This window comes from Bos mutus, chromosome 10, assembly GCF_027580195.1.
Source record: "Bos mutus isolate GX-2022 chromosome 10, NWIPB_WYAK_1.1, whole genome shotgun sequence".
Taxonomy (NCBI): domain Eukaryota; kingdom Metazoa; phylum Chordata; class Mammalia; order Artiodactyla; family Bovidae; genus Bos; species Bos mutus.
Genome location: NC_091626.1, coordinates 13,596,743 through 13,624,408, shown reverse-complemented (window position 1 = coordinate 13,624,408; position 27,666 = coordinate 13,596,743). Strand labels below are relative to the sequence as shown.

Sequence of the window (27,666 nt, the reverse complement as noted above, 5' to 3'; positions counted from 1 at the left end):
TCCCATCAGCAGTGTGTACTGTTGTTTAATCTCTCAGTCGTGGTCGACTCTCCCGCGACCCCAGGGATTGCAGTTGCCGGGTTTCTCAGTCTCTGGGATTTCCCAGGCAAGATGACTGGAGTGGGTTGCCATTTCCTTTTGCAGGAATCTTCCTGGCCTAGGGATCAACCCGCATCTCCTGCATAACAGGCGGATTCTTTACCTCTGAGCCACTGGGGAAAATGTTTGAGAGTTTCAATTTCTCCACATTTTTGACAACAGTTGTGTTTGTTTGTATTTTCAATTAGTATTTTCAACTGTATTTTCAATTTCATTCTAGTGGGAGTGAGGTAGTGTCTCATTGTGGTTTTAATTTGCATTTTTTTAGTAACTAAGGACGTTGAGAATCTTTTCATGTGTATATAGTCCATTCATATATCTTTGGTCAAAAGTTTATTCAGATCTTTTGCTCATTAAAAAAAATTGAAGTATAGTTGGATTACAATACAGTGTTGTGTTAAACAACAGCAAAGTGATTCAGTTATATATATATATATTTCAGATAATTTTCCATTATAGGTTATTATAAGATATTGACTATAATTCCCTGTGCTATCTTGTTGCTTATCTGTTTTATGTGTAGTAGTTTGTATCTGTTAATCCTGTACTCCTGATTTCTCTCCCCTCTCCCTGCTGTGGTAACCACCTTTGTTTTCTATGTCTATGAGTCTCTTTCTGTTTTGGTATAGGTTTGTTGTTATTTTTATGAGTCCACATATAAGTTATATTGTATAATATTTGTCTTCCTCTGGTTTCACTGAGTATAATATTCTCTAGGCCTGTCCATGTTGCTGCAAATGGCAAGGTTTCATTCTTTTTTTATGGCTGAGTAATATTCCATTATATATGTATACTACACCTTTGTAAGCCGGTTGTCTGTTGATGGGCACTTGGGTTGTTTCCATATCTTGCTTTTTTCCCATTAAAAAAGCCTTTATCTTCTTATTAGTGAGTTTGTAAGTATCCTAGATACAGATTCCTTATCATGTGTGTAATTTGTGAATATCTTCTCCCATTCTGTGGCTTATCATTGGTTTTCCTGATGGTATCTTGAAATGCAGCACTTTTAAGTTTTGAGGAAGTCCAGTTTACTGATGTCGTAGTTTTCTTTTTCTGTGGTCCTTTGTGTGTTGTCCAGTTACGATTTTAACCTGTTCTGCAGAACCTTTTGGGGACTGGGATGTTGGGTCTGTTGCCTTTGTAATGTTTTTCATTGGACCAGGCTTATTTTCAGTACATGCATACCGGGACTACAGAATAGATGTTCTTCATTGAATTTATTCTGTTTGGGGAGGTTCATCTCAAATGTGTTTACCTTCTTTCAGAATAAGTTAACATCTGCTGCAGATTCTATTGTCAACTTGAGCTGACATCAGTATTTTTGGTGTGAAGTTTTATTACTTGATGCTGATTTGTTTATGAAAATTACCATTTGAGTATAAAAATTATTTTCATCTCATAATTGCCCTGTTCAGGCTTATGTGTTCTTCAGAAAAGCACCATTTATAAATTATTTTCAAAACATCTAAGATTAATTGCCAGATAATTTTTACAGTTAAAAGAATTAAACAATACTTTTAAGATAGGTTTTTGATCAGATGCAAATGAATGGCATTTATGTCTGTGGTGGGCGGTTATTGTGCCTGGCTGTAAAAGGCTAGCTTCAGTTCTGTAAGAAAGAATAAAACCAGCTGTGCATTCCACAACTTGTATTTTGTTTCATGAATACAGCTAAGTCAGTGCCACAAGTTCTTTTGCTTTAAATTAGGGTTTCTGCACATTAGCATTGTTGACACTTTGGACCGAGTAGTTCTGTTGTGTGGGGCTGTCCTGGGCATTGTCTTCCTGGCCTCAGCCCACTAGGTGCCAGTAGCATCTCCCTGGTTGTGACAACCAAAAATGCCTCCAGATGTTGGCACGTCCCCTGGGAGACAAGATCATCTCCCAATAAAGAATCACTGCTTAGATATGTATCTCAAACTATGAGAATAGTAATGGAATTCAAAGAGGTCCCCTCCTCTCCCCACATATAAGTAGGAATTGTCTGTCAGCTGTGCCACTGGGATTGATTAAGTGGTCTTTGCAAGAAGCCCATGAAACTTAGAGGCTGGTGGTTTTTCCTTGGTCCTCCTAAGGCACTTCTCCATAATCTCTCTCCCCTCCCTGCCAGCTTCTTTACGTTCTTTTGTGCATATTGCTCTTTCCTGGGCAAGCAGAGACACCCCCACCCCTAGTTATTTTTTTGGAACTTTTAAATTTTGTATTGGGGTGTAGCTGATAAACGATGTTGTGGTGGTTTCAGTTGGACAGCAAAGGGTCTCAGCCATGCATATGCAGCCATTCTCCCCCGAGCTGCTGTCCCATCCAGGCTGCAGCATAACTTTGGGCAGAGTTCCCTGTGCTATAGAATATTTCCTTGTTGGTTATCCATTTTAAATATAGCAGTGTGGACATGTCCATCCCAAACTCGCTAACTGTCCCAGTTTTTTTTTTGTTTTTTTTTTTTTTTGTCCCAGTTATTTTAACCTGAAGATGTAACCATTTCCAAATGGTTATTGGAAGAAAGTGAACTTGAGGAAAAGGAGGAGGACTGAGTTGGATTTCCTCTGCTTCAACTTTTAAAACTTCCGCTGTGATACAGAAAGCCCCAAAGCATATGGAAATGGGACTTTAGAGAGTGACCAGAGAGGAGTGTGTGAGGAAGAGGTAATTAAGTGTTGGGAGCAAACCAGAATTGCTGTGCTCTTGTTAAAGCAGGCATATATTGCTTTAACTCAGTCCAGTTCCTCTTCTCAGTCACTTAATACTGCTCCGCTGATGGAGCTGTCATCTACACGCAGACACATGTTGCATTTATGTGCACCGGGAGGCTGCAGGATGATTACTCAGAGAATCACAGATAAGAATTTCCCGACATTTGTCTCTGTAAAGTCCCAGCCCTAACCTTGCAGTTTTAACCTTTAAATGGCACACAGGCTCCAAAGGCCCTTTCCACTGCAGCAGTATGAGCTACTTCTAGTGAATAGGGAATAATCTGGTAGTTAATAACAGCTACAGAGTTTTTGACAGAGCAGCACCCACCTTATACAACGTTCTCATGAAATTGTGGTTATGAAATGGTCACTGCATGCAACAGCATGGAGCCATTATGATTTTTAAAGATTTCTGGCTTTCCTTCTCGCTGGTTAAGGAAAACCCTGGCTGTCATATATTTTCCCGAATCACATTTTGCTCAATTCTTTTCTTTCGTAATGGTTGCTTTCCCCTTCAGCTGACGTCAGACTCCACTGCCTCCTATAATTTTCCTAATTGCTTTCTCTTCTGTCTCAGTCTGCACAGTAACAATGGAAAAGAAAAATTCAAGAAGGCTGACTTTGGGGAGGGAGGGCCGGCGGCTTAAGGGCGGTGGTTATTTCCTAATTGAATGTCTCTCACCCGCTCTGCTCAGTGCGGCGTAACTTGTCCTCTTGGAGTCAGGAGTGCTCTCACACGTGCGGGAGCTGAGCTGAGGAGGGGGACGTGGACTTGACTGAGGGCCTGCTCTGTGCCCGGTGCCCGCCTGAGCTTCTCGTGCATCATTTTATTTAATCTTCAAGGTGCCCTTTGAGGAGTGTGTTTGTCTCCCATTGCAGGTGAGGCCCTGACTCACAGAGAGGTTAATCTGTCGTTCTCACCCAGGGCTGGCGTTCAGGTACAGGTCCCTCTGACCCTGGGTCTGTGCCGTCTCCTTTTCCTGGCCTTTTCAGGTCAGTGGTACTGTCATCTCAAAAGGAAAGGGAAGCAGCTGTGGGTCCCCAGAGTAGTGTGTGCCATGAAAGACACTGGTGTTGGGGGTGGAGGTTACAGTCCTCGGCTGCAAAGGCAGTTTCAGGTCTGTGAGAAAGAATAAAACTAACTGTATTCTCAGAAGAGTACTGCTTTCTGGAAGGATCATCTTGGCTTGAGATGACAGCTGTCACTTCCCTCAAGGCGTAGAAAATATGATTTAACTACTGGACAACTCTTCGCAAAGAATATCATGATTAATTAAGTGTCCGTTTATTCTACTGGTATTAAAAGTATCTTTAATTGTCCGAACTGAAGGAGATAGGAATAATCTAAAAGAGTATCAGTTGCTTGAGTGCACCGATTTGGTCTCTTTTGGCTGGAGTAGATAGAAGAAAAGGAGTAAGGTAAAGGTTATATTTATATATATGTATGTATGAAATTGGATATTTGTGCTGTTGAGAAATTTGCCTTGGATCTTCAGTCTGCTTCTTAGTTCACAATAAAGAGAATATTAATCTCTTATTGATTCTAAACCACAGAAAGCTACTTGCCTCCTTTCTTTCATGATTCCTTTTCAAATTTATACTCTTTTCTGAGGGAAGGAAGGTCAGAAAAGACGGAAAGTAGTACAAAGAGGGGCAAGAAGAAGGAGTCTTTGAGTTGCTGGCCTAAAACTTCTTTGGCTTACAGTTCTCTTCAACTCTTGAATCTCTTCACTGACTTCCTGTGTGGGAGGGACTGTAGGGGAAATAAATTCCCCCCAAAGTGAGAAATAAGTAGGAGCTTCTGGAGAAATGATGGCTGCGTAAGTTTCTCAACCAGGGAGGGAGATTTATACTGTGCTTAAAGCTGGGGGAAAGGTTTATACCTGCTACTGGAACCGATTTGACATTTAACTTCTCATCTAAAAGCATTACGAATTAACTCTTTTAAGCTGTGAAGCCATTTATAGTAACAGACCCAGCAATTAATCACCTAGTATTTGTCTCTTGAAAAATGATGTATTACAGCTCCACCAGGTGGCTGCCGGCAGAGTGAATGAGACAGGCCACCACCCTCCAGGAGGAGGGAAAAGCTGCTCATGATTGCGTGTGTGCATCATTTTGACTCCATCAAAATCCAGTTGAGTGCAGGGCTTCCCAGGTGGCGCGAGTGGTAAAGAAGCCTTCTGACAATGCAGGAGGTGTTAAGAGACACGGGTTTGATCCCTAGGTTGGGATGATCCTCTGGATGAGGGCATGGTAACTCAATCTAGCGTTCTTGCCTGGAGAGTCCCTTGGACGGAGGAGCCTGGGGGGCTACAGTCCATGGGGTCACACAGAGTCAGACACGACTGAAGCAACCCAGCATGCACGTAGGGCGAAGAAGAGAGACCATGGCAGGTTTTTCTAGGAAGTCTGTCTGGGAAAAAACTCCCACAAGATCACTATGACTCATTTTTGACATATAAATACTCAGACCCGTAGACAGTTTTCTGATGGGTTAGTTGTACCTCTCATGTCTTTGGGTATACTCATTCTGGCTATTGTTCTTGGTTTTCATGAAAAGGCAGAGGATACTTAGGCCCACAGTTGATTTTAGCTTGTGACTGTTAGACACCTGAATGTGACTTGGCTCAGATGCTAAATATTGTGGTGTGTAATGACCACAGTGGAGTAGGGGAGATGCTGGTGACCTGGATTCTGTTTTAGGCTCTGCTCCTATTAGGCAGGTGGCCTTTTTTTTTTTTTGGTTGTCAGTTTTCTTATCTGGAAATGAGTGAATTATACTGACCATCTCCATAAACTTAGTGCATTTGAGTAGTTTTTGCTTTAATTTGGAAAAGAATAAATTCGTTAAACACTTGAAACCAAATATAAAAGATGAAGGAGAAAAGCTATACTTAGTGTAGACATTTACATTTTTTAAATTAAACTCTGCATTATGATATTGATGATAAGAACTAGAATGAGCCAATCTTCACTTTTCTCTCTCTAGTTCTAATACGGCACAGATGTGATAATAAAGCCCATATGCAGCCTTGCTGAAAGTATCTGATTAGACATAAAATGTTGAAAAAAAATCTGATAAGTAAATTGAGCCATCAAGTTGTTTTAGGCAGCACAAAGAATGAAAACAAAACAAAAAACCCACTCAGCTCCTAAATCTTTGAAAGGTGAAACTCATTTTTCCAACTTACTGGTGCTGCTGCTGCTAAGTTGCTTCAGTCGTGTCCAACTCTGTGCGACCCCACAGACGGCAGCCCACCAGGCTCCCCCATCCCTGGGATTCTCCAGGCGAGAACACTGGAGTGGAGTGGGTTGCCATTTCCTTCTCCAACGCGTGAAAGTGAAAAGTGAAAGTGAAGTTGCTCAGTCGTGTCCGACTCTTTGCAACCCCATGGACTGCAGCCCACCAGGCTCCTCCGTCCATGGGATTTTCCAGGCAAGAGTACTGGAGTGGGGTGCCATTGCCTTCTCCAATGTAGAGAAAAGAGAAAGAAATGACTTCTTTCTACGTGTTCAGTAAATGCCTTCTTGTTTGAAAATCAGTGACAGCATGATTTTAGGAGCTCTGAGGAACACAGTTTGTCCTCTTGTGTTCATTTATTAACAAAATGAACCATCCTTAAATGGATCCAGATATATTCTGTATTACAGTTTGTGAAGTATATGACATCCTCATTGATTTAATTGTTTCATGTTCGTCTAAGACACTGATTTGAAAAAAAATGTAATCCACATTGTATCCCAGTGTCTGACACTACAGCCAGTCTAGGAAATATCAAGAACTGGCTGTGGTGCTGGTAGGAATACTGGTCCCCGGCTCCTTCTCCTTCCCCTCAACAACAGTAAGTTCATCACTGTACTCCTTTAGCTTCCCCAGTTTAAAAAAAAACAAGTCAATTCATTATTTTAAAAAAGTATCCATGAATGAAGACTGATTCCATATGGTGGCTTGCCCTACCCTTAAAACAAAATCAGTTCACGCGCTTTTTGCTACACCCCTCGGTTCAGTTCGTGGTCTTCCATATGTGCTTGTATTGGCATATTGCTGTACCACCTGCTTGAAGTTTGAAATGTTAGTTTTGGATGCAACATTGACTTTGATCTAAGAGCTCTTTGTTTTTTTTTTCTGCAAGACATTTATATGAAAGCAGAATCTTTGATTTTAGTAACTTATGTGTTCTTCCTGCTGCTTATTTCTTAATTGTGCTCGTCGTAATGTCCGTTACGGGACTACTATGGCATTATTGATAATTAATAAAAGATTATAACTTGAGATAGAAATTAAGCAGAAAGAACTACTGATTTCTTAAAGACACAAGGTAAACTCTGATTTTCAAATAGTGGCACAGACCTTCTGTTAATATGAGAATGACAATTCTAGTTTTGGTGAAAAATTTTAGAAAGTTAGTTTCAAAATGTGCCTTATGGCAAAGGTAAATTCCTAAATTTATTTGAAATTTAATTTTTATAATTAAAAAGTTTTATCTTCAGCAGGCCAGTTCTTAACCACATGATGAAGTTTACTAATGAAAGAAAGCATGTTCACACATACATGCTTTATATATTATATGTTATTTCTAGCAGTTTGGGAACTAATTTCTACATATTTTTGTTGAGCAGAAACTATGGCAGTGTCCCAAATATATAATCCTAGGTCTGGAATTTTAAATTTAACTTCTAGTTTCTTGTGTCCTGCTAATTGTCAGTTTGAGGAATATTTTTTTAATTTATTTTGTTGAAGTATAGATGATTTATGATGTTTGTTTCTGCTGTACAGCAGCGTCATTCAGTTATACATATATATTATTTTTCATAATCTTTTCCATTATGGTTTATCAGAGAATATGGAATATAGTTCCTTGTACTATGAGTAGAACCTTGTTTATCCACCTTATATATAATAGTTTGCATCTGCTAATCCTAAACTCCCAGTCCCTCTCTTTCCCACCCCCCCATTTGTGTCATATTTTAGAATCTACATATGACTGGTATCATATGGTATTGGTCAAATTTCATGAATTACTTTCTATATGATAATTTCTAGTTCATCTGTATTACTGAAAATGGCATCATTTCATTTTTTTTAAATGGTAGAATTCCGTTGAATTATGCACCACATCTTCTTTATCCATTCATCTGTCGATGGACATTTAGATTGTTTCCATGTCTTGGTTGTCGTGAATAGTGCAGCTATGAGCATAGGGGTGCATGTATCTTTTCAATTATAGTTTTGTCTGGGTAGATATCTAAGAGTGGGACTGCTGAATCATATGGTAATTCTATTTTTATTTTTCTGAGGAACTCCATACTGTTTTCCATAGTAGCTGCACCAACTTACATTCCTCCCAACAGTGTAGGAGGGTTCCTTTTTCTTCATACCCTCTCTAGCATTTATAATACATAGCCTTTTTAATGGTGGTCATTGTAGTTTTGATTTGCATTTTTCTTAATGATTAATGATGTTGAGTGTCATTTTATGTGTTTGCAATCTGTGTGTCTTCTTTGGAGAAATATCTCTTTAGGTCCTGTGCCCATTTTTTGATTGGGTTGTTTTTTTGTTGTTGATTTATATGAACTGTTTTTATATTTTGGAAATCAAGCCCTTGTCAGTTGCGTAATTTGCAAATACTTTCTCTAAGTCCATAGGCTGTCTTTTGGTTTATTTATGGTTTCCGTTACTGTACAAAAGCTTGTAAGTTTGATTAGGTCCTATTTGTTTATTTTTGCTTTTATTTCTATTGCCTTGGTAGACTGGTCTAAGAAATGCAAAAAAAGCAAAACGGCTGTCTGAGGAGGCCTTACAGATAGCTGTGAAAAGAAGAGAAGCAAAAAGCAAAGGAGAAAAGGAAAGATATACCCATTTGAATGCAAAGTTCCAAAGAATAGTAAGGAGAGATAAGAAAGCCTTCTTCAGTGATCAGTGCAAAGAAATAAAGGAAAACAATAGAATGGGAAAGACTAGAGATCTCTTCAAGAAAATTAGAGCTACCAAGGCAACATTTCATGCAAAGATGGGCTCAATAAAGGACAAAAATGCTATGGACCTAACAGAAGCAGAAGATATTAAAAAGAGGTGGCAAGAATACACAGAAGAAGTATACAAAAAAGATCTTCATAACCCAGTTAATCACGATGGTGTGGTCACTGACCTAGAGCCAGACATCCTGGAATGTGAAGTCAAGTGGGCCTTAGAAAGCATCGCTACTAACAAAGCTAGTGGAGATGATGGAATTCCAGCTGAGCTATTTCAAATCCTAAAAGATGATGCTGTGAAAGTGCTGCACTCAATATGCCAGCAAATTTGGAAAACTCAGCAGTGGCCACAGGACTGGAAAAGGTCAGTTTTCATTCCAATCCCAAAGAAAGGCAATGCCAAAGAATGCTCAAACTACCACACATTTGCACTCATCTCACATGCTAGTAAAGTAATGCTCAAAAGTCTCCAAGCTAGGCTTCAGCAATACGTGAACCATGAACTTCTATATGTTCAAGCTTTTTAGAAAAGGCAGAAGAACCAGAGACCAAATTGCCAACATACGCTGGATCATAGAAAAAGCAAGAGAGTTCCAGAAAAACATCTATTTCTGCTTTATTGACTATGCCAAAGCCTTTGACTGTGTGGATCACAATAAACTGTGGGAAATTCTGAAAGACATGGGAATACCAGACCACCTGACCTGCCTCTTGAGAAACCTGTATCCAGGTCAGGAAGCAACAGTTAGAACTGGACATGGAACAACAGACTGGAACATGGAACAACAACTCCATGCAACTTCCAAATAGGAAAAGGAGTACGTCAAGGCTGTATATTGTCGCCCTGCTTATTTAACTTCTATGCAGAGTACATCATGAGAAACGCTGGGCTGGATGAAGCACAAGCTGGAATTGAGATTGCTGGGAGAAATATCAGTAACCTCAAATATGCAGATGACACCACCCTTATGGCAGAAAGCGAAGAGAACTAAAGAGCCTCCTGATGAAAATGAAGAAGAGAGTGAAAAAGTTGGCTTAAAGCTCAACATTCAGAAAACTATGATCGTAGCATCCAGTCCCATCACTTCATGGCAAATAGATGGAGAAACAATGGAAACAGTGGCAGACTTTGTGTTTTGGGGCTCCATAATCACTGCAGATGGTGACTGCAGCCATGAAATTAAAAGACGTTTACTCCTTGGAAGAAAGTTATGACCAACCTAGACAGCATATTAAAAAGCAGAGACATTACTTTGCTAACAAAGGTCCATCTTGTCAAGGCTATGATTTTTCCAGTAGTCATGTATGGATGTGAGAGTTGAACTATAAAGAAAGCTGAGTGCCGAAGAATTGATGTTTTTAAACTGTGTGTTGGAGAGGACTCTTGAGAATTCCTTGGACTGCAAGGAGATCCAATTAGTCTATCCTAAAGGGAATCAGTCCTGAATGTTCATTGATAGGACTGATGTTGAAGCTGAAACTCCAATACTTTGGCCACCTGATTCACAGAGCTGACTCATTGGAAAAGACCCTGATGCTGGGAAAGATTGAAGGCGGGAGGAGAAGGGGAGGACAGAGGATGAGATGGTTGGATGGCATCACTGACTCAGTGGACATGAGTTTGGGTAAACTCTGGGAGGTGATGGACAGGGAGACCTGGCGTGCTGCAGTCCATGGGGTCACAAAGAGTCGGACACGACTGAGCAACTGAACTGAACCGAGACTGATCTAAGAAAACATTGTTATGATTTATGTCAGAGAGTGTTTTGCTTGTGTTCTCTTCTATGAGTTTTATGGTGTCTTATATTTGCACCTGTAAGTCATTGAGTTTATTTTTGTGAATGGTGTTGGGTGTGTTTTAACTTCATTGATTTACATGAGACTGTCCAGCTTTCCTAGTGCCACTTGCTGAAGAGACTGTCTTTTCTCCATTGTACATTCTTGCCTTCTGTCAAAGATTAATTAACTGTAGTTGTGTGGATTTATTTCTGGGCTCTTTATTCTATTCCATTGATGCATATGCCTATTTCTATGCCAGTACCTTGCCATTTTGGTTACTGTAGCTTTTTAATATTGTTTGAAGTCTAGGAGAGTTATGCCTCCTGCTTTGTTCTTTTCCTTGAGGAATATTTTATATCTTCATCTTGTTGTTGTTTTAGTCATTAAGTCATATCCGACTCTTTCTGCAACTCCATGGACTATATAGCCTGCCAGGCTCCTCTGTCCTTGAAATTTTCCAGGCACGAATACTAGAGTGGGTTGCCATTTCTTTCTCCAGGGGATTTTCCTGACCCAGGGATCAAAGCTCCATCTCCTGTGTTTCATGCAGATTCTTTACCACTGAGCCACCTGGAGGCCCGTATATATGTTCATCTTAGTATGTATTAAAAAGGAGTTTGTGGCCATTTTGCTGTATATTCTTATAATCACCCAGTTAGTGGCATGTCATTTTAGATCTCTAAGTTCATTTTCTACGTATGTGTAGAATAAAGATTGTGGATTTGGGTATGAGAGATGGGAGTTTGGGTTAGAACAATTTCTGATGTCTCTTCCAGTTCTAAATATGACTTTATAGACGCAGAATGCTCTGTTGGTCCCATGACCACAACTGTATTTGTTCATCATTGACTTGGCTTTTACTCTAAGAATTTTAAAAGTTATACCCTTACTATAAATGGATTTCTGAAAGATTTGGTTCTCTCCTAAAGCACTTAATTTTCTTGGCTCTTTTATATTAAATTTGCCCAAAGTGTCTTTGTCAACAAGAATTTGAATTGGCTTTCAAAGAATCTAACAAGGCTGAATATAAATGGAAAGGGGTCATTTATCGGTATCCATTCTTTTATTAGTTGAATTAATGCGTCAGCGTTTGGCGTAGGGACTGTGTGTAGCCCTTCCATTTTGTTAATGGTTAGCCTTGCTGCCATCTGCCTTTTAGCTTGCAGTAAGTACAGAATAGTTAAACATTCTTGACTTTTCTTAGACTTTCAGCTGCCATGAAGTATGTAAGCAATAAAATAAATGTAACTGTTAGATTTTCTCTTCCACACGCTCTTTCGTGGGTGTTTTGTTAGATGACTGTTTTGTGCTCTAGTATTGTCTAATCTAGTCTCAGTAGTTTTCATATTCTCTTTTTGGCTGTGCCAGGTGGCATGTAGTATCTTAACTCCCTGACCAGGGATTGAACCCGTCCCCCCTGCATTGGAAGCATAGGGTCCTAACCAGTGGACCTTCAGAGAATTCCCTAGTTTTTATATTCTTAAAGAAAAATGCCAATTAATTGAATTAAATTATGTCACTATTACAGTCAAATTATCCAAGAAGAAAATAGCGTATGGGATCCCCTTTGAAAACTTCGAAATCCTTGCGTAAAGAGAAGCAGCGGAAGTAAATGCCTTTTTAATATGGTATTTTACTGAGCAGTTTGACCAGTGTATATTGATTTTGCACTTTCCATGGTAATGTTGTGTCATTTATTTAGATATTCTTGGAACAGAAGACGTTGTTGTGGAAGTGACTGCCAATGATGCTGTGAGGTTTTATCCCTGGACCATCGATAATAAATACTACTCAGCAGATATCAATCTGTGCGTGGTGCCAAACAAATTTCTAGTCACCGCAGAGATTGCAGAGTCTGTCCAAGCATTTGTGGTTTACTTTGACAGCACACAAGTAAGATTTTATTCTCCTTGGACCTTGAATAAAAAATTATTTTGTGCTTTTTCTTTCCCCTTTGCATTTTCTGTGAGTTCTCTTAATGTCTCTTTTTCTGTTTTTGTTTGTATATTTTTTATCCCTCTAGAAATCTGGTCTTGATAGTGTTTCCTCCTGGCTTCCTCTGGCAGAGTCGTGGTTACCTGAGGTGATGATCTTGGTCTGCGATAGAGTATCCGAGAATGGTAAGGCACAGCAGCAGGTGGCACATGTGTTTGCCATTCCTTGGTAAACAAGACATTGGTTTCCTTAGCTCAGAGCTGTATGTCTTGTATGATTTTACTACCTTACAAAAATATCTTCAGCTTTTTCTCTTGCAGTATTTAATTTTTTAAGAATGGACACTTGGGGTTTGAAAAATCATCTTCTTTTTATTGATTTATTTTGGATGCCTTTAGAATAACATTGACATTAAAGATTAACACTTTGTGGAGAGTGTTGCAGCAATATTCGTGTTTTATTTTATTTTCTTTTGCTTATGAAGAATCTTTTGCATGTTATTTTAGGTGTAAACCGACAGAAAGCTCAAGAGTGGTGTATCAAACATGGCTTTGAATTGGTAGAACTTAGTCCGGAAGAGTTGCCTGAGGAAGATGGTAAGTATTTTTATGTCTGGAGAAAACATAGATTTTGGATTAAGAGATGAGAGATTATTTTAATTCAAGGAAGAAGAATCAAAGTGATACTCAAAACACATAATTTGTCCCTAGCTTTTTGAAAAGATTTATGCAGAATCCATTGATGCAGTCTATTAATCGAATAATCCATTTATTTGGTTTTAACCACCCACTTGAGGACTTTCGACATGTTTGTTTTTCTTATGGATAGAGATTTCTACCTTAAATCTTAGTCATTTCCCCAGTCTCTTATCCTTTCTTTGCTGCCAAAAAAGGAGGGTTTGGCCTAATTCATAAATAGTTATAAAGTTTATGTTTCTTATTTTGCATTTCTAGTAACCTGAGGCTGAATTCCTAGGGACCGTAGGGGGCCTGTCAGTACTATTTGTGTGTCTTTTGGACATTTGAAACCACAAACAGACGCAGAATGTCCCCCCGCCCCTGGGTGGGTAACTCTGTACTTAGCTTCCTTCTACTATATTTTGGACCTTCTATTTCTTTCCCCTCTTTTTTCCCCTTCCCCCATTCTTCTTCTCATATTTTTCCTTCCAAGTACAACTGTGTTAGCTACTGTGGAGTCTACCAAGATAAGACAGTTTGGCCTCCAAAACCTTATAATCTGGTACAAGAGATGAAACTTGTATACAAATTACTGAATACATGGAACTTCCTAAGTATTATAAAAAATATAAATCATGGTGCTATGGTGTTTCAGAGATCAAAGAGGTTATTTCCCTTCAGAAGTTCAAAGAATGCATTGGCACTGTGAACTCGTACTTGTAAGCTGCTCCATGGGAAAGAAATAGGGAAGGTACTGGATTTAGAGCCAGAGGACTGGTGGGAAGATGCTGGTTGTTGCAAAAGACATTCTAAGTAGGGCAGCCAACTTGAATTAAAGTGCATAGAGAGGCTAAAAGTAATCATTATTTGAAACCTATTTTTTTTTAAAAATAAATTAAGAAACATTTTTCTATATTCTGACTTAGAATTTTTTCCAAAAAATGTTGTTACCTTTAAAGCCCCACCAGAGAAAAAGAGGACAAAAATGAAATAAAAAAAGCTGATTTTTCTCCCTGTACATTTTTTAGAATATTCAAAATTATTAAGTACAATTTCTCTTCCATGTTTTTCTAGAATTCTTGAAACTTGTGCCCTGTTTTGCACGCTAGCATGTGTGTGATTGCTTACTTCTAGCACAAGAATGTGCTCTTTTTCCGATTGTCCTTGAGAAAAAACATTTGAGTCATTTTCTTTATCTGTTTTCATTTTGGAATCTCTGCTCCTTTATCTTGCTATGCTGCTCCCTTACCCCTTGTCTGGATAATGTTCCTTTTTTAAAAAACATTTATTCATTAATTGGAGGATAATTGCTTTACAATATTGTGTTGGTTTCTGCTGTGTGTGCGTGCGTGCGAAGTCGCTTACTCGTGTCCAGCTCTGTGCGACCCCATGGACTGTAGCCTGCCAGGCTCCCCTGTCCATGGGGATTCCCCAGGCAAGAATACTGGAGTGGTTTGCCATGCCCTCCTCCAGGAGATCTTTCCAAACCAGGAACTGAACCCAGGTCTCCTGCATTGCAGGTGGATTCTTTGCCATCTAAGCCACCAGGGAAGCCTAGTTTCTGCTATACATCAACATAAATTAACCATAGTGAATAATGTTCTTGTATTCAGCATAATCTTTTTTTTTAATTATTCAATTTTGTTCCTTTATTATGATTTTGTGTCTTGTATATAAGACACTTTTTTTCTTTCTTTTAATGGTGTGCCGCGTGGCTTGCAGGATCTTAGTTCCCTGACCAGGGATCGAACCCTGGCCTATGGCAGTGAGAATATGGAGTCCTAACCACTGGAGTGCCAGGGAATTCCCTAACTGAGCTTAAAAGTAGATTTCAACATATTATCTTTAGGTAAATTAACTAAAACCTTCCTAGAATGTTTCAATGCCAATTGTTTGCATATACCCTCATCATTTATTGGCATGTATTAGTCTATATACTCTCATTGTTTATTGGCATGTATTGTTGCCATATACCTTCGTTGTTTTTTCCCATGTATCCTCATCCCACATACCCTCATCATTTCCCTCATATACCCTCTCGTTGATTGGCATGTATTATTCAAACATCAATATGAGACTTTATCTTTGTTTGTATTAAATTAATCTTATCAATTCTAATTCTTTATTTATGATCATATTTTTGGCTCCTGGTTATATATCATCTGAAGTATTAGTTATTCTTTCAAGATTTGAATCACTGAAAGTTAAGATAAACATAGCTTTTATTTCTTCATTTAAACACTGATGAAGATAAACTTGTCTTTGTTGAGTATTTCCGATTTAATCCTTCCTATATTTCTGTTAGGTTGGTAGGATGGTATTTAAACGATTCATTATTTCATCATTTACTAAAAGCCTCTTGTCTTTCAGGCGCTATGTTAGTTTAAGTAGTGAGAATAATGAATTCAGTAAGACATGACTCCTGCCTTCAAGGAGTTTCCATTTTAGAGGGAAAGGTCACACCAGTGAATCATCAGTTCCAGTGCATCTTTTCCACGGGAAAGGTACACAAGGTGATGTCATCTCTACTTTTCTTTGAGAATAGCATGAGTGATTTGCCCTTAATCAAATAGCTAATAAGTTACAGAGCCTGGCTTCACATTCAGATCTTATGACTTCTAATTCTGTGCTGTTCCCGTTAAACCACCCAGGACTGGGCCAGGCCACTAGAGACAGGTTCTGTACGGACTGTGCTCTGTACACTCTAAAAAACTTTTTAAACCACATGAAAACTTTTAGATTCTGCTGCTATTTTCCACTTGAGTATTGTAAGACTCAGCTGAAGGATTTTCATTTCCTTTGTGTATACTCATATCAACATTGTAGCTAAGAATACTGTCTTATTGGAATGCAAACTAGGATTACTGCCCCGTTACTTTTAGTGTCAAATTCCGGAAGCAAGATAGTACTGATACTGAACTAATTAAGTTGTCAGTGTTTGTGGTTTATTCTTTCTTTTTTTAAATGACCCCTTGCTTATCTCTTACGGTTATAGTAATTTCACTTCTCACTCTTAAGCTGTCTATTTCCTATCAAGAAATTGTTATCTAGATATCTATTATAAATAGTAATTATCGCTGTATGGTTCCCAATGAGGAAAAGTTGGGGCATTTACTGGATTTTATAGCATACCAAGAGGACCTTTCCTGCCCTTGGGAAACTCATTGTTTATGAAAAGCCAAGTTTGGTATTGCTAGTACAATCCCAGGATTGTGTAATTGATGGAAACTAACATTTTCCGAGGAGTATGAGTGGATTCCATTGGTGAGGTAATGAGGTTGACTTTACTAGATAATCCTTTGTACTGTGTGTTTATTTAATTTAGTTTCTAGAATATATTTTTAATTAAAGTCGTGGCTCAGACAGTAAGGAATCTACCTGCAATGCAGAAGACCCAGGTTTGAGCCCTGAGTTGGGAAGATCCCCTGAAGAAGGGAATGGCAACCCACTCCAGTATTCTTGCCTGGAAAATCCCATGGACAGGGGCTACAGTCCATGGGGTAACAAAGAGTCAGACACAACTGAGCAACTACACTTTTCGTAGTTGGTTTACAATATTGTATTAATTTATGCTGTAAACAGAGTGATTCAGTTGTGTGTGTATATGTATGTGCTGTGCTTAGTTGCTCAGTTGTATCTGACCCTCTGCAACCTCATGGACTGTAGCCTGCCAGCTCCTCTGTCCATAGGGATTCTCCAGACAGGAATACTGGAGTGGTTTGCCATGCCCTCCTCGAGGGGATCTATCCAACCCAGGGATCAAACCCAGGTCTCCCAGATTGCAGGTGGATTCTTTACTGTCTGAGCCACCAGGGAAGCCCAAGAATACTGGAGTGGGTAACCTATCCCTTCTCCAGGGGAACTTCCCAACCCATGAATTGAACCCAGGGTCTCCTGCATTGCAGGCAGATTCTTTACCAGCTGAGCTACCAGGAAAGTTCTGTTTGTGTGTGTATGTATATTATATATATATATATAATATATATATATACATGTGTATAATATATATATATAAAAGATATAAAAAAAGATATTTTATTCATCATCATGGTGGAAAATATCCCAGGATATTGAATATAGTTCCCTGTGCTATACAGTAGGACTTTGTGGTTTATTCATTCTATATGTAATGGTTTGCTTCTACTAACCCCAACCTCCTACTCCATCTCTTCCCCCCCCCACCCCCTTGGCAACCACAAGACTGTTTTTGTTATGTAGGTATTTTGACTTGCGTCATCTTTAAGATTCCACATAAAAGTGATATTTGTCTATGGTATTTGTCTTTTTCTTTCTGACTTACTTTGCTTAGTATGATAATCTTTGGGTCCATCCATGTTGCTGTAAATGGCATTCTTTCCTTCCTTTTGGTGGCTGAGTAATATTCCATTGTGTGTACAGACCACATCTTCTTTATCCATTCATCTCTCCGTGGACATTTAGTTTGTTTCCATTCTTTGCTGTTGAATATAGTGCTGCTGTGAACATACATTTACATGTATCTTTTTGAATTATAGTTTTGTCTGAGTATATGCCCAGGAGTGGGATTGATGGATCATAAGATGAGTCTATTTTTAGTTTTTGGAGGAACCTTCATTCTGTTTTTCACAGTGGCTGTACCAATTTGCATTCCCAGCAACAGTTTAGGAGGGTTCCCTTCTCTCCACACCCTCTAATAGCAGTAATTGCTATTTGAAGACTTTTTAATGATGGCCATTCTGATTTGTGTGAGGTACTACTTCATTGTAGTTTTGATTTGCATTTCTCTAATAATTAATGACATTGAGCATCTTTTATGTGCCTGTTAGCTATATGTATGTTTTCTTTGGAGAAAAGTCTGTTTAGGTCTTCTGCCCATTTTTTGATTGGGTTTTTGTTTTTTTGTTGCTGTTGAGTTGTATGAACTGTATATGTATTTTGGAAATGAAGCCCTTGTCAGTTACATCGTATGCAAATATTTTCTCCCATTCTGTAGGTTGTCTTTTTGTTTTGTTTCCTTTGCTTTGGAAAAGCTTACAAGTTTAATTAGGTCCCATTTGTTTATTTTTGCTTTTATTTCTATTGCCTTGGGAGACTGACCTAAGAAAACATTGGTTTTATGTCAGAGATTTATGACATAAAATGATTTATCTCAGAGAATGTTTTGCCTGTGGTCTCTTCTAGGAGTTTTACGGGGTCTTGTCTTATATTTAGATCTTTAAGCCATTTTGAATTTATTCTTGTGTATGGTGAGAGGGTTTATTTTAGCTTTATTGTTTTACATGTGGCTGTCCAACTTTCCCAGCACCACTTGCTGAAGAGACTGTCTTTCCCCATTGTATATTCTTGCCTCTTTTGTTGACTGTTAATTGACCATAGGTGTGTGGGTTTATTTCTGGTCTCTCTATTCTATTCCACTGATCTGTATTTCTGTTTCTGTGCCAATACATGCTGTTTTATATTCTTCTAAATTGTGGAAAATATCTCAGGATATTGAATTTAGTTCCCTGTGCTCTTCAGTAGGGCCTTGATGTTTTTCCATTCTGTATGCAGTGGTTTGCTTCTACTGACCCCAGCCTCCCACTGCAGCCCTCCTCCCACCCCCTTGGCAACCACAGGTCTGTTCTCTGTGTTTTTGTTTTGTAGATACATTATGCCTCCTGCTTTGTTCTTTTCCTTCAGGGTTGCTTCGGCAATCCTGGTCTTCTATGGTTTCATATAAATTTTAGGATTATTCTGGTTCTGTGAAAAATGCCATGGGTAATTTAATAGGAATGGCATTAAATTTGTAGATTGCTTTGGGTAGTATGGCCTTTATTTTGGGGTATGGTTGCTCTATAATGTTGTGTTAATTTCCGCTGTACAATGCAGTGAATCAGCTCTGTGTATATATGTCTTCTTCCTCTTGGACCTCTCTTCCACCCCCACCTTTCCCCATTCCATCTAGATCATCACAGAACACTGAGCTGAACTCACACTAGCTATCTCTTTTACACATGGCAGTGCTTATACATCAGTCCCAGTCTCCCAATTTAGTATGGCTATTTTAGCAATATTAAATCTTCCAATCCAAGAGCATGGAATATCTTTCCATTTCTTTGAATCATCATTAAAGAACATTTAAAAAGTGTGTGTATCACACGTAACCCTCCCAGACTTCAAATAATACAACATGCTAAGCAAAGTAAGTCATAAAAAGAAAGACAAATATCATATGATATCACTTATATGTGGAATCTAAAATACAATACAAATCAGCGTGGGTCCATCATGTTCCTTCAAATGGCATTATTGCATTCCTTTGGGTGGCAGAGTAATACTCCATTGTGTATGCAGGCCACATCTTCTTTATCCATTCTTCTGTCTATGGATATTTAGGTTGCCTCTTTAATTTCCTTTATTAATATTTTGTAGTTTCTAGCATATAAGTACATTTTTTACCTCCTTGGTGAGATTTATTCCTAAGTAATTTTTTGGATGTGATTTTAAATGGGATTGTTTGTTTACATTCCCTTGCTCATCTTTCATTGTTAGTGTAAATAAATGCAACTGATTTCTGTATGTTAATCTTGTATCTTGCTAAGTTGCTGAATTTATCAGTTATAGTAATTTTTGTGTGGAGTCTTTAGGATTTTCTGATATGATATCATGTCATCTACAAATAATGACATTTTTACCTCTTCCTTTGTAATTTGATACCTTTTATTTCTTGTCTGGTTGCTGTGGCCAGGACTTTCAATACTGTGTTGAATAGAAATGATGATAGTGGGCCTCCTTGTTCCAGATCAGCCTTTCACCGTTGAGTATTATATTGACTGTGGGTTGTCATAAATAACTTTTATAATATTGAGATATGTTCCTTTTATACTCACTTTGGTAAGACTTTTTATCATGAATGGATGTTGTATTTGGTTAGGTGGTTTTTGTGCATCTGTTGAGGTGATCATATGGTTTTTATTGTTTGTTGAGATGGTATAGCACATTGACTGATATGCATATGTTGAACCATCCTTGTGAACTTAGGATGAATCCTACTTGGTCATGGTATATGATCTTTTTTATGTGTTGTTGGATTCAGTTCAGTTCAGTTCAGTCGCTCAGTTGTGTCTGACTCTTTGTGACCCCATGAACCGCAGCACGCCAGGCCTCCCTGTCCATCATCAACTCCCGGAGTCTACCCAAACCCATGTCCATTGAGTCAGTGATGCCATCCAACCATCTCATCCTCTGTTGTCCCCTTCTCCTCCTGCCCTCAATCTTTCCCAGCATCAGGGTCTTTTCCAATGAGTCAACTCTTTGCGTCAGGTGGCAAAGTATTGGAGTTTCAGCTTCAACATCAGTCCTTGCAGTGAACACCCAGGACTGACCTCCTTTAGGATGGACTGGTTGGATCTCCCTGCATTCCGCGGGACTCTCAAGAGTCTTCTCCAACGCCACAGTTCAAAAGCATCAATTCTTCTGCACTCAGCTTCCTTTATAGTCCAACTCTCACATCCATACATGACTACTGGAAAAACCATAGCCTTGACTAGATGGACCTTTGTTGGCAAAGTAATGTCTCTGCTTTTTAATATGCTGTCTAGGTTGATCATAACTTTCCTTTCAAGGAGTAAGCGTTTTTTAATTTCATGGCTGCAATCACCATCTGCAGTGATTTTGGAGCTGAGAAAAATAAAGTCTGCCACTGTTTCCACTGTTTCCCCATCTATTTGCCAGGAAGTGATGTTGGATTCAGTTTGCTAATATTTTTTGAAAATTTTTACGTCTGTGTTCATCAAAGATTATTGTTGTTCAGTCGCTAAGTTGTGTTTGACTATTTGTGACCCCATACACTGCAGCCTGCCAGGCTTCCCTGTCCTTCAGTATCTCCCAGAGTTTACTTAAACTCATGTCCATTGAGTCGGTAATGCCATCCAACCATCTCATCCTCTGTTGCCCACTTCTCCTCTTGCCCTCAATCTTTCCCAGCATCAGAGTCTTTTCCAATAAGTAGTCTCTTCACATCAGGTGGCCAAAGTATTAGAGCTTCAGTATCAGTCCTTCCAGTGAGAATTCAGGGTTAATTTCCTTTAGGATTGATTGACTAGTTTGATCTCTTTGCTGTCCTTGGGAATCTCAAGAGTCTTTTCCAGCACCACAGGTCAAAACCATCAGTCCTTAAGCTCTCCGCCTTCTTTATGGTCCAGCTCTCACATCTGTATGTGATTACTGAAAAAACATACCTTTGCCTATGTGGACCTTTCTCAGCAAAGTGATGTCTCTACTTTCTAATACACTGTCTAGGTTTGTCATAGCTTTTCTTCCAAGGAGCAACCAACTGTCTTTTCATTTCATGGCTACAGTCACCATCCACAGTGATTTTGGAATCAGAGTTAGTAAAATCTGTCACTGTTTCCACTTTTGCCCCTTCTATTTGCCATGATGGGACCAGGTGCCATAATCTTAGTTTTTTGAATGTTGAGTTTTAAGCTATCTTTTTCACTCTTCTCTTTCACCCTCATCACGAGGCTCCTTAGTTCCTCTTCACTTCTCCCATTAGAATGGTATCATCTGCATATCTGAGGTTGTTGATATTGTTCCTGGCAATCTAGATTCCAGCTTGGACTCATCCAGCCTGGCATTTTGCATGATATACTCTGCATATAAGTTAAATAATCAAGGTGACAATATGCAGCCTTGACGTACTTCTTTCCCAATTTTGATCTAGTCCATTGTTCCATGTCTGGCTCTAACTCTTGCTTCTTGACCTGCATACAGGTTTCTCAGGAGGCAGGTAGGGTGGTCTGGTATTCCCATCTAAGTTTTCCAGTTTGTCATGATCTACACAGTCAAAAACTTTAGCATAGTCAATGAAGCAAAAGTAGATGTTTTTCCGTAATTCCCTTGCTTTTTCTATGATCCAGCAAATGTTGGCAATTTGTTCTGTTTCCTCTGCCTTTTCTAAATCTAGCTTGTACATATGGAAGATCTTGGTTCACGTACTGCTGAAGCCTAGCTTGAAGGATTTTGAGCATTCTTGCCAGCATGTGAAATGAGTGCAATTGTGCAATAGTTTCAACATTCTTTGGCATTGTCCTTCTTTTGAATTGGAATGAAAACTGACCTTTTCCAGTCCTGTGGCCATTGCTGAGTTTTCCAAATTTGCTGGCATATTGAGTGCAGCACTTTATCAGCATCATCTTTTAGAATTTGAAATAGCTCAATTAGAATTCTGTAACCTCCGCTAGCTTTGTTTGTAGTAATGCTTCCTAAGGCCCACTTGACTTCACACTCCAGGATGTCTGACTCTGGGTAAATGAACACATCATCGTGGTTATCTAAGTTATTAAGATCTTTTTTGTATAGTTCTTCTGTGTATTTTTGCCACCTCTTCTTAATCTCTTCCGTTTCTGTTAAGTCTTTAAGTTAAGTCTTCTGTTAAGTCTTTAAGTCTTCTGTTAAGTCTTTCCATTTCTGTTAAACCATTTTTGTCCTTTATTATGCTCATCTTTGCATAAAATGTTCCCTCGATAACCCTGGTTTTTTGAAGAGCTCTCGTCTTTTCCATTCTGTTGTTTTCCTCTATTTCTTTGCATTATTCACTTAAGAAGGCTTTCTTATCTCTCCTAGCTATTCTCTGGAACTCTGCATTCAGTTGGGTATATTGTTCCCTTTCTCCTTTTCCTTTCACTTCTCTTCTTTTCTCAGCTATTTGTAAGGCCTCCTCAGACAACCATTTTGCCTTTTTGCATTTCTTTTCCTTGGAAATGGTTTGATCACTTCCTCCTGTACAATGTTTCAAAACTCTGTCCATAGTTCTTCAGGCATTCTGTCTACCAGATCTAATCCCTTGAATCTATTCGTCACCTCCACTGCATAATCATAAGGAATTTGATTTAGGTCATACCTGAATGGCCTAATGGTTTTCCCTACTGTCTTCATTTTAAGCCTGAATTTTGCAATAAGTTGCTGATTATCTAAGCCACAGTCAGCTCCTGGTCTTGTTTTTGCTGACTGTATAGAGCTTCTCCATCTTAGGCTGCAAAGATTATAATCAATCTCATTTCGCTATTGACTATCTGGTGATGTCCATTTGTAGAGTTGTCTGTTGTGTTTTTGGAAGAGGGTGTTTGCTATGACCAGTGCATTCTCTTGGGAAAACTGTGTATTAGCCTTTGCCCTGCTTCATTTTGTACTTCATAATATCATCAAAGATACTGGCCCGTAATTTTCTTTTTTGGTGATGTCTTTGTTTAGTTTGGTATCAGGGTGATGGTGGTTTCATAGTATGTCTTTGGTAGTATTCCCTTCTCTTCAGTCTTTTGGAAGAGTTTGAGAAGGATCGAGAAAAGTTCTTTGTATGTTTGGTAGAATTCGCCTGTGAAGCCATCTGGACCTAGACTTGTTTGTAGGGAATTTTTTGTTTTTTCAACTACAGATTCTCTTTCACTACCAGTGGTCCATCTTTTCAAATTATCTTCTTCTTGATTCAGTTTTAATGGGAAGTATTTTTCTGGAAACTTGTTCATTTCTTCTCCGTTGTTAAATTTGTTGGCATAAATTGTTCATAGTATTCTCTTATGGTTTTCATGTTTGGGTTCCACATAAGTGAAAAAAACGTCGATCATATTTTCACATGTGACTCTGCTTAAACGTAATGAAAACGTTCCATTTTAAAAACAATTTGTGACAAGCAATGAAAGGTAGATACTGTACAATAATGTGGAATGGAAGAGAACAGAGAGCAAGAGGTCGTGGAACCACCACCGACCACACCAAAGGCTGGTCTTCATCCAAGGAAGGTGATGTTGTGTACATGTGGGTTGGAAGTGAGTCCTCTACTAGGAGCTCCTTTTGGAGCTCGATTAATTGCAGTAAGTACCGCTCCCACGTAGACCAGGTGAAAGCAGCACTAGACGAAAAGTGTCTAGAATTAGTCAACAGAAAATGCATAATCTTCCGTCAGGATAACTCAAGACCACATGTTTCTTTGATGACTAGGCAAAAAGTGTTACAGCTTGACTGGAAAGTTCTGATTCATCGTCATATTCACCAGATATTGCACCTTCGGATGTCCATTTATTTCAGTCTTTATAAAATTCTCTTAATGGAAAAAATGTCAATTCCCTGGATGATTGTAAAAGACACCTGGAAGAGTTCTTTGCTCAGAAAGATACAGAGTTTTGGGGAGGTGGGATTATGGGGGTGCCTGGAAAATGGCAGAAGATAGTAGAACAAAATAGCGAATACATTGTTCAGTAAAGTTCTTGGTGAAAATGAAAAATGGGTCTGTTATTTTAACTTAAAACCGAAGGAACTTTTTGGCCAGCCTAGTGTTCCTGTGTTCCCATCACTTTCTCACTCTATGTCTGTCATGATTTGTTTTACGTATTGGGGTGTTCCTGTATTGGTGCATATAGTGTCCTCCTTTGTTTTTCTTTATGCCTTTTGCTTTAAAATCTATTTTGTCTGACATGAGTATTGCCAACTCTTGCTTTCCTGTGATCTTCATTTGCATGATATGTCTTTTTCTGTCCCCTCGCTTCCGATCTGTGTGTTCTTTGCCCTAAAGTGCAAAGTGCCTTGTGGTGCCTACAAGGGTGCCTTGTCGGTAGCATAGTCTCGTTTTTTCAATCCAGTCCACCACCCCGTGTCCTTTGATTGGAACAGTCTGTTTACATTTGAGGAAATTATTGGTAAATATGTATTTAATGTCACTTTAAACCTTGTTTTCCAGTTGATGCTGTGTTTCTTCTTTGTCTCTTTGTTTTTCATTTTGTGGTTTGATGATTTCCCTTTATTTTATGCTTGTGTTTTCTCTTTGGTTTTTGTGAATCTGTTGTATGTTTTTGATTTGTGGTTACCCTGTTTTTCAAGTATGTTAACCCCTTCCTGTATCTGCTTGCTTTTAGACTGGTAGTCATATAGGCTCAAATGAAAGAATCTGTGTTTTCCTACTCTCCTCCCCTGCATTTTATCATTTTGATGTCCTCAGTTACCTCTTCATGTTCATCCTTTTGCCATTCCTTATGTTTATCATTGCTTTCATAAAAAGATTTAAAGCCTTTTTTTTTTTCTTTTTGGTCTGTATATTGGCTTATTTAAATGATTTACTTTACAATTGTGATTTTCTCTTTCCTATATCTTCTTGATTCTTTTATAATAAGAGAAGACCTTAATATTTCTTTTAGAATAGGTCTAGTATTGCTCTTTTCTTTTAGTTTTTCCTTATTTGAGAAATTCTTTATCTCTCCTTCTCTTCTAAATGTTATTCTTGCTGGGTAGAGCATTCTAGGTTGCAGATTTTTCCCTTTTAAGACTTTAAATATGTTTATCCACTCACTTCTAGTCTGCATTATTTCTGTAGAGAAATCAGCTTATAGCCTTATGGGTGTTCCCTTATAATTAACTCTTGTTTTTCTTTTAGTGCATTTGGGATCTTCTCTTTGTCTTTAGCTTTTGCCATTTTGATTATAATATGTCTTCATGTTGGTTTGTTTGGGTTCATCTTGTTCAGGAACTCCTGTGCTTTCTGTATCTGGATATCTGTTTCCTTATTTTCCAAACACATTTTCAATCCCCTTTCTCTTCTCCTTCTCTGTCATTATTTCAAACATCCCATGCATGCGTGCTCAGTTGCTTTAGTTGTGTCTAGCTCTTTGCAACCCAATGAACCATAGCCTGTGTTTTCTGAAGGGGGGTGATTTTTCATTATTGAACCCATGTTGTCTCCATTGATCAGAATTTACCGCTGAGCATTTTGCTTATCATTGCCTTTATTTTTTTATTTGTTTTGTCTACTGTGTCTTGGGAGAAAATGAATTTTCTAAAATTTTCTTGCCTCCCATGGGGTTGTAAGTTTCAGAGTTATTTGTTTGTTTTGATGCATTGGAGAGTAATATGCATTTCTTGCCTTGAGAATCCCAGGGGCGGGAGCCTGGTGGGCTGCCGTCTGTGGGGTTGCACAATTCAAACTCTGTGTTCTGATCTGTTTTCCAGATCACTTTTTTTTGAATCTTAGTTTTAGTCTTGGCAAATGAATTTTCTAATTTTCTTGCCTCCTCATAGTTTCTAGTTATTTGTTTGTTTTAGAATATCTGTTTAATTGTTCTTATTTTTTTTGACCTTGGGTCTTATTCTGTTTAATTGTTCATTTAGGGGAATTCTCTTGGTCTTTTAAGTGGTATTGGCTCCTCTGCATCTTCATTTTACATATATTTCTCTTACTCTGAGTTTAGGAGAAACTTATATACTGTGGTCTTGGAAGACTGTTTGTTTGTGGGAGTGTCTCTGTGTAGCTTGTTGTAGGTTTAATGTTTTCAGTGCAAGGGCTGCTTTTATGTGGATGCCTTCCTCCTCTCCTCAGTGTGTGCCAGCTGTTATCCCCTTGATAGGGGGTGCACAGATGCTGTAACTCATGTGTTCTCCCAGGCCGATGGCGGCATTGGCTGATACCCACTCCCAGGGCCCAAGGCGGCAGCTTCTGTGCACTCGTAGGTTCCACAAAAGCAGGGGCAGTGATTGGCACCATTTCTTGGATCTCTCTTCGCCCCCAGAGCTTGCATAGGCAGTGTCCTGAAGTCTGAGACCTGTGTGTGGGGAAGGAGGCTCTTAAAGCAGCCCTGTCTTTCCCCTTGCGTGGCCCCTACAGTGGCACCTTGCCTCTGTGGCAGGTCCAGGCTTCTTCCTCGTGCACCTTTGGTTGTGGATGTACCATAGTCCAGCCCTTCAGGCCGTCTCTGCACAGCCAACCCCAGCACTCCCCCTGAGTTTGACCTCCAAAGCCTGAGGTGCAGCACCCAGCCCCCACCTGCACTGGCAGACACATGTCTCAGACTGGGCAGGGCAGGGCAGCCACACCTACTGTCTGTGTAGGTCTCCGTTTTGCCTTCTCCAGCCAGTTGCTGCACTCTCCTTTGAGTCTCCAGAGCTCCCACTCTGTCCTGGCTGGTCTCTCTGCTGGTGCGGGGACTTCCCAGGATATTGGAACCTTTGCTCTTTCATGGCTCCCTTCCAGGGTTGCAGGTCCTGTCCTGATTCCTTTCTCTTTCTTTTTTCCTCTTGTTTTGTCCTACCTGGTTATGTGGAAATTTTCTTCCTCTTTCAGAAGTCTTGAGTTCTTCTGCTGGTGTTCAGTAGGTGTTCTGTGAGAATTGTTCCACATGTAGACGTATTTTTGACGTATTTGTTGAAGGAGGTGAGCTCCACATCCTTCTCCTTTCCCATCTTGTTCACTGTCCAGTTTCTAGAATATTCTTATCAGGAGCTCTAAGCTTTGTATTTTCTTAGTTTTTTTTCCTTTTTACATAAGTTATAGAGTGAAATAACAACTAAATAGGCAAGATAATTGTCAGTTATTTTGAAGTGTGGACTGTGGCCCACAGTCCTAGATATGCACATATAGTCAGCCCTCTGTATCTAAGGGTTTTGCATCCGTGGATTCAACCAACAACATGTTGAAAATGTTCAGGAAAAAAAATCCAGAGGGTTCCAAAAAGTTTACGTAGTATTGGGTATTATAAGTAGTCAAGGGATGATTTAAAGTATATGGG

At 39.1% G+C, this 27,666-nt stretch overlaps 1 protein-coding gene across 3 annotated transcripts in view; it reads left to right on the top strand.

The window, feature by feature from the left end:
• AAGAB (alpha and gamma adaptin binding protein) overlaps positions 1–27,666 on the top strand; it is a 74,541-nt gene that overhangs the window by 8,086 nt on the left and 38,789 nt on the right. For all 3 annotated transcript variants that reach the window (XM_070377338.1, XM_070377337.1, XM_005893293.3), the window contains exons 2-4: positions 12,250–12,440; positions 12,571–12,667; positions 12,989–13,078. In XM_070377338.1, the coding sequence (XP_070233439.1) occupies positions 12,250–12,440; positions 12,571–12,667; positions 12,989–13,078 (378 nt within the window). The remainder of the gene's footprint in view (positions 1–12,249; positions 12,441–12,570; positions 12,668–12,988; positions 13,079–27,666) is intronic.